Source organism: Alosa sapidissima, chromosome 15 (assembly GCF_018492685.1).
Source record: "Alosa sapidissima isolate fAloSap1 chromosome 15, fAloSap1.pri, whole genome shotgun sequence".
In the NCBI taxonomy this organism is placed as follows: Eukaryota; Metazoa; Chordata; class Actinopteri; order Clupeiformes; family Clupeidae; genus Alosa; species Alosa sapidissima.
Window position 1 is genome coordinate 17,762,458 of NC_055971.1, and position 7,891 is coordinate 17,770,348.

Below are 7,891 nucleotides of genomic sequence, written 5' to 3' on the forward strand. Positions count from 1 at the left end.
CGTAGAAAACAGACATTCCTCACCCCATGTGACGCCAACACCCTTGCCCCCTCCTCCTCTTCTTCAGTAAAAGCCTCCCTGAAAGATGTCAGGCAGGCGCTCGTTAACCGCGACCCCTCGCATAACCCGCGTGCCCCCGGCACTGTGAGAGCCTTCGCAAAAGGGCACCTGTTGCGCAACGTGTTTTCGAGCGAGTATCCTCCTAGCTTTTAGTCGCGTGAAAGCACTCATATAGACGTAAACGACGCTTGACATGCAGACTGCACACAAACGTATAAATCTGTTCTCTGACAGCTGAGGAGTGTATCAGCTGTGTGTGTGTGTGTGTGTTGCTCTGTCAGAGCGCACAGCCCAGGTGTTTTTTTTTTTTTTACACACTCTGTGGGACAAAACAATGCCATGGCATGCCGTGTGTGTTGGATGCCAGTGTCAGGTGTGTTGAGGCGTGACGGATTGTTGTTAGTTTGGCCTCGGGTGATTTGGACAGGGGTGTCATGCAAACTCATAATCTGAGTTAAATCGTCCGTGTTGATTTTCTCTCAGCCAAGACCTGAGCTGAAATAAACAGTGAACAAACGCATAATCTCCTTAGTGGAAGTAATAATGAATGCATACATTTATACATACAATAATGAATGAATGATACACTATAATTTAACATCAATCAATTTATCAGTTTAACTAATTATCAGGTTAGCAGGGATAAACAAAAAAATCAAAGACCTTATATCTGTTAAATTGATTGACAGATAAGATAATTGATCTTTTGTTTCAGTTTGATTGTGATTTTTCTTTTTTTACTTCGTTCTCTCACATTCCGTCAGTCTTGTCCTAAATATAACCAAAACACCAGACTTCACAAAGACTCTACTGTGCATTAAGCATGCTATATTAAATATACGGTGTTATTGGTATGTGCAGCTAAGACAGACCCAGACTTCAAGGCGTTCCTGGACGAGCGCAACCCCAAGCAGCAGCACTCGTCCACGCTGGAGTCGTACCTCATCAAGCCCATCCAGAGGGTCCTCAAGTACCCGCTGCTGCTCCGCGAGCTCTACTCTCTCACTGACCCAGACAGCGAGGAGCACTACCACCTTGACGGTAAGAGAGAGAGAGAGTGTGTATGTGTGTGTGTGTGGCTAGTGTGTCTGTGTTTGCACGCCAGCGTTTACTATGTGTGTGTGTGTGTGTGGCCAGTGTTTACTGTGTGTGTGTGTGCACTACAGAGTAAAGGATTGTAGCTAATGGTTACAGTGTGTGTGTTTTAATAGTCATTTGTTCATGACTATTAATGAGAGTGTGTGCCTGGGTGATTGACTTAAAATCGTGTATTTATTTCCATCAAAGCCATTTGAAGGTATTAGTTCCACACACTGTAATCAGTGCACCCTTCGCTGACAATAGCTGATTTTGTTGAGATCAACCTGGGCTCTCCTCCCACTGCACCACATGTGACCCGTACACTCTCTCTCTCTCTGTTCCTCCTCACAGTGGCGGTCAAAGCCATGAACAAAGTAGCCAGTCACATCAACGAGATGCAGAAGATCCACGAGGAGTTTGGGGCCGTCTTCGACCAGCTCATCGCTGAGCAGACGGGCGACAGAAAAGAGGTAGGTTTTTATTTCCTTATTTCTGTCCTGTCTGTTCTCTCCTCACCCTACCAAATCAGAGTGACTCACTGGCTTTGTATTTTTAGCCTGCGGAGTCCTACTGCACGATGAGCTACCATGTAATTAACTGATCAGGCTCATTGAATGATATTGAAGCAAAAAGACTCCTGCACTGTAATTAGACCAGTTTCAATAAGAAATGTAGGAAATATGCTTTCTGTGATTTTGTATGCCCTTGTGTTCCTTTGTGTGTGTGTGTGTGTGTACACTCTGTCTGTCTGTGTAACTGAGAGAGTGCACATGGATGTTTTTGCATCTGGAAGTGTGTGTGACTGTGTGTCCATGAACGTTTGCACATACAGGTATACACATACATTCATATGCTTGTGTGCTTAAGTTTATGTGTCTGTGTTCAGCCATGCCTATTGATAACCTGTTTGTGAATTGCTTTCTTCCAGGTTGCTGACCTGTCCATGGGGGACCTGCTTCTCCACACCAGCGTGACATGGATCAACCCCCCAGCCTCCCTGGGCAAGTGGAAGAAGGAGCCTCAACTTGCCACATTCGGTATGTCAAAACACACAGTCAGGCACCAATGTCCACACACACACACACACACACACACACACACACACACACACACACACACACACACACACACACACACACACACACCTTTTTAGCACCTCTGGAATAAGCCCCCCCAGGGTCCTGGAATCCAGGCCAGGGTGTTGGATTAGTGCTGGAAGTTTGCAGCCTACTTTCTTCGGTGAGATTGCTGGAGGGAAGTGGCTGCCTGTGCTTTGAAATGCCCAGCTCGGCACGCATTTGTCAGCACTTTTCAGCCTTTCCCCTCTTAAAGTGTCCTTGTGGCTTTGAGTATTAATGCTGAATGCACTGAAATCAGAGAGTTTTTCGAGTGGCCAACGAAAAAGAGACAATGAAACGCTATAACACCGCTCCACAGAAGTTGCAACGCTGTAGAAATCATTCTGGACACATTTCTGACTGCCCAGCTGGATGATTAGAGGTTGACCGATTGATCGGTTGGCCGATGTCATTGTCCGATGCCTGATCATATTATAAGCTGATTAACAGGCACACAAATAACATGCTGCGGTACTGATTTTGGAAGGTGCTGAAGGTTTTGACCCCTGCACTATTCTTACCATTAACTACCACGCAGCTTAAAACATTTGCCCAGATTCCCTCAGTCACTAGTGTTTTTACAAAATGTATTATATTGAAATGTGCACTGAATAATATTATTATAGAATAAATGTTTAAAAATAAATGTATAAATGTATCCGCGAGAAAAATCGGTATCATATATCGGCCACTGGCTGCCCTGATTTCTAAAAATTGGCATCGGCCATAGAAAAACCCATATTGATCAACCTCTGGTAATGATCCTCCAGTTGGAAGTCTTTACCTGCTTTGCAAACACACTTATTGAAAGAGGGAGAGAATGTTTTTGATTGGCTGTCTGGTGATTTTTTAGCTCACTCTTTCTCCTGGTTTCTCTTTTGCAGTGTTTAAGACCGCTGTCGTGTTTGTTTGCAAGGACGGCTCCAAACAGAAGAAGAAAATAGTGAGTGTGCCTCTCTTTCAAAGCTCGTTCAAGAACACACACACACACATACACACACACCGGCGCGGTGTGATTATTCACGGTGTGATTATTGGCCCTTTGTGTGTTTCACACTGAGCTGTTCTGCTTCCTGTGCTTTGGCACTGCCTCAGAATGAGCACAGCTTGTGATGTCAGTATCTCTAGGGCTTCATTAAAAAGCACCAACTCAGCCTTGCCTTGTGTGCCTATCACCAAAACATAAAAACTTTATATTCTTTTTTAGATTTATGAAATGTTGTCTGACTTAGAGAGTCAATATTGGTATTTTTCTTCCAGGGTGGGTCACACAGAGTCTCAGTCTCAAGTGAGGACAAGGACCCCTTCCGGTTCCGTCACATGATTTCAACAGATACCCTGCAAGTCCGTGCCCTGACTACAACAGGTACCGTGCATCTTTCAGATGGCATTTCAAGACTCTCTGACCTGTGTTGTGGTTCATTGCATTTGTAAGAAATGTAACTCTGTATAAAATGTTTTAAAATATCAAGCATGACATTTGTTTGAATGGAATTTAGATGGAAGATGGAAGATGGAAGCTGTTTAGGTTATGTGTGTATCATATGAAATGTTATGTGTTAAATGTGTTTGCTGTGCTTTTATTTTGGTGACAGATGGAGAGAGCAACGCTGTGTGTGAGATTGTCCACATCAAGTCAGAATCAGAAGGGAGGCCCGAGAGAGTTTTCCATCTATGCTGCAGGTCAGTGTTGGTGGACACACACACACACACACACAAACACACACACACACACACACACACACACACACCATCTCCTTTTTCAAAATCACATTTAGAATTTACATATTGGCATTGCATATTGATGTATGTTGGGTGTGTTCAGAGTTTTGTTTTGGTGGTTAGTACTCTCTAAGCACTGCTTCCTGATTTCCTAATGCCTCACCTACCTGCTTTATCTACCCTTCTGACAGCTCCCCTGAGAGTAAGAAGGACTTCCTGAAGACAGTTCACTCCATCCTCAGGGACAAACAGCGCAGACAGCTCCTGAAGACGGAGAGCCTACCACCTAACCAGCAGTACGTCCCCTTTGGGGGCAAGCGCCTCTGTGCTCTGAAAGGTGCCCGTCCTGCCATGAACAGAGCAGGTAAGGTCCTACTACATATGAAGGCTCATCTATGAGGTGGTTTAACTTAACTGAATCATATTTACATTTACACTTAGCCAACACTTTTATCCTAAGCGACTTACAAAAAAGGGAAACAATCACACATACTGTATGCACACAAGTATATCCACACATATGCACACAAGTGTATCCACACATATGTACACAAGTATATCCACACATATGCGCACAAGTGTATCCACACATATGCACACAAGTGTATCCACACATATGCGCACAAGTATATCCACACATATGCACACAAGTATATCCACACGTATGCACACAAGTGTATCCACACATTATGTGCACAAGTGTGTGCAAAATACTGCAGTGATGGGAGATAAACAGGCAAGGAATGTACTGTATTTACAATGATAACCAGGTCCTGGTTGGTATTTTTTTGGTACAAAATGTGAAGACCCTCTGTCAACACATGGCTTGAAAAGTCAGTTTGTTGTGCTTTGGAAAACTGTGCGTTGGAGTTGTTGGTGCCTGACAGGTGTTCACTTCTTGCCACATTTTCCTAAACAAGCTAATTAGGTGCCTTAAAACAGATTCAAATTAGAACAGGACTCAAATTAGATCTTCCATATGGATTGGCTGATCCTCCCAGCTTGTAAACTGCCAGCTCAACCACCAATCCACAGACAACATACATTTGTGTCTACCAGTAATGTAGCACCTAATTGGCTTGTTTGTGAAAATGGGCTCGGAAGTGAGTGCCCTTCAGACACCGATTAAGTACATTTTTGGTTGAGGTAGCATTGGCCATTGAAATGAATGGGAGTGGTACTTCCTCCCTCTAGCCAGTCCTATATAATAGGATCGGTGTGGAGGGTGCCTCTTGTGGACAGTACTAGTAATTACTCATTCATGGTGTTGCTATGGTATTTTGTCATGATGTCAGTGCCTCTCTCTTTCATCATGGTTACAGAAATATCATTATATAATATATATATATATATATATATATATATATATATATATATATATATATATATATATATATATATATATTATATTATATCAGAAGTACAACATGCTGTTATACTTGTATGATATTGATGACTGCCTGCATGAGTTCATTAGTGACACTGAATGTTTAGAGATGATTAGTAGCTGATGTCTGACCTCTGTCCTGTCCTCCCCTCTGTTACAGTGTCGGCTCCCACGCGTACGCTGGGCAGGAGGAAGCTGGTTCGCAACAGGTTCACCATCGACACGGACATCGTGTTCGACAGCGAGCCTGGCAGCGGGGACCCTGACCCAGACACGCCCTCACCGGACTCCCACGAGCCTCTGCAGCAGCCGTCGCCGGGGATGGGCGGCGTGCTGGCCGGGGGCGACACGGACCGCTGGGTGGAGGAGCAGTTCGACCTGGAGCAGTACGAGGACCCCGACGACGTCAAGGAGACCGACATCCTGAGCGACGATGATGACGATGTGGTCGGCTTCTGCCGAGAGGGGAGGGGCCCGGCCAGAGAAGGCCGTCTGGAGGGCCCAATGGCAGCCCTTGACCTCGAGGACGACACCTCGGGGGAGAAGCCACGGGAGGAGGAAGGGAAGCGGAGGAGCGAGGCGATGGCAGCAGAGGGGGGGGACAACGACGACGACGGTGGCACTATACCCCACCGAGCCCCCGGCTCTCTCCGGCTCTCCCACCTGGGCAAGCAGTGTGCCATGTCTGTGGCCAGTGTGGACGAGCAGCCGCCTGCCAGCCAGGACGAGGTTGTCTGGGTGCGGCGAGAGGACCAGGCCACTACGCCGGACTCAGACAGCCAGAAGCACACACAGAGCTAGGCTAAGCCTACCACTCCCACACACACACACAGAAAAAAATATATAAAACGCTGTATCTGTCACATCTTGCCAGAACAACTTGACACGGACTTTGTGAAAGATTTCACTCCTTCATCACCGTCCACTAAGCTGTCTGTACTGCATGGACCTACTGTAGTCATACATGCCCACTGCCTACAGGATATCTCGCGCTAATATACGAAATATTATCCACACGTGTATACAGCTGTATTAACCCAAGCCATCCTTCTCATGACGGTTCGCCATCGAAGCAACGCCACATGACTGATGTTCTCCGACAACCAATCAGAGAAGAGAGTAGGAGGGTTAGACTGCACAATCATGAAATTTAATCAATCAAGTATTAGGACTGCACAGTCACCGGCAGCTACCTGGGACTGCCGCTCGCTGCCAAATATGTGCGTGGACTTAAGCTTTCTTTCTCTCTCAGAGGGTAAATGGGGTTTGAGTTGCTGTTGTGTCATATAAAAGGGCTGTCTTTGAGTCCATAACGTTTCAAAATCAGAACAGCCTGATAAAAGAGAAATCAAATGTAATGTAACTTTTCCAGAGAAGTGCACAAACATGATGTTTTGAGGGGCCGCTTATTACTCTTTGGTTGTATATATTTCTGCTTTGATTTCTATTTTGCATATATGAAACTCTCAGAAGGCTTCAGGCCATTTGTTATTATTTACCTTTAACACCATTGTGAAAAAGACAGCATTTTTGCCCACTCTCCTCTTAAGCGAAGGGAACATTTTTTTGTCTCCATTTCATTTTATTTTAACTTAACAAATCCTGTGTTACTTGAACTTTTTTCATTGTCATTTACAATTGAAACATCATGAATAGCCATGAATCGTTGTGTTGAACTATTTTCTTAAAACCTTAGTTAATGGTACACTGCCCTCTCCTGTCCCTAGATCTGTGTGCACGCCTCATGACACAATGCCCATTGTAATACAGCTGGGGCAAATCTACAGAATGGATCTCTCTTGCACATTTAAGTATTTTTGGTGGGGAGAAACAAAAATAATCTATAATGTATTGACCAAATAAAATGTGTGTAATTTATGTTTCATTGTTAGCATTATTTTATCAGTGAGATAGCTGAACTGCCACAATCAGTACCCTAGTTTTTTATGTTAATAAGATTCCAAATTGTGCTTAATGCAATCAAAATGGTAGAACGTGAACAAACTGGAAGAATGGAAAAACAAATGTACATGAACATTTCCAAATGAATGAAAAAAAAAACCATTGTTCTCACAAACTGCATTTTTTATTTTGTAAATATTACTGTATTGATATTATATCAAATAAATTGTTTTCTTACATATGTCATCTGTACTGTATCACCATGATTGTTCTTCAAAGACATGTATGAACAGTTTGATGGTTTGTAGCGCACTATAGCACAAAATATTTTTTTTTCCCAGGGGAGAGGGGGAGTTATTATTATGTATGTAGGCTGCTTTACACACTGAAATAAACAATAACAAGACAAAATCACACAATAGACCATCGACACGTTGTGGAATTCACCATGTGAACTACAACCCGAAAACATAAAAAGTTGGGATGTTGTGTAAAATGTGAATAAAAACAATATAATAATCTGCAAATCTCTTAAATTCATATTTAGTTGCAAAAAGGACACAGACAACATATCAAATGTTGAAAATATAAAATTTGACAATTTGATACCAGCAACATGTTT

At 43.6% G+C, this 7,891-nt stretch overlaps 1 protein-coding gene across 1 annotated transcript in view; it reads left to right on the forward strand.

The window, feature by feature from the left end:
• LOC121683679 (T-lymphoma invasion and metastasis-inducing protein 1-like) overlaps positions 1-7,510 on the forward strand; it is a 53,966-nt gene extending 46,456 nt beyond the window's left edge. Inside the window, 8 exon segments of the mRNA XM_042063415.1 lie at positions 922-1,101; positions 1,492-1,610; positions 2,069-2,177; positions 3,143-3,201; positions 3,519-3,624; positions 3,854-3,941; positions 4,172-4,344; positions 5,528-7,510. Coding sequence (XP_041919349.1) covers positions 922-1,101; positions 1,492-1,610; positions 2,069-2,177; positions 3,143-3,201; positions 3,519-3,624; positions 3,854-3,941; positions 4,172-4,344; positions 5,528-6,168 — 1,475 coding nt within the window. The 3' untranslated portion in view covers positions 6,169-7,510.
• The last annotated feature ends 381 nt before the right edge of the window (positions 7,511-7,891 follow it).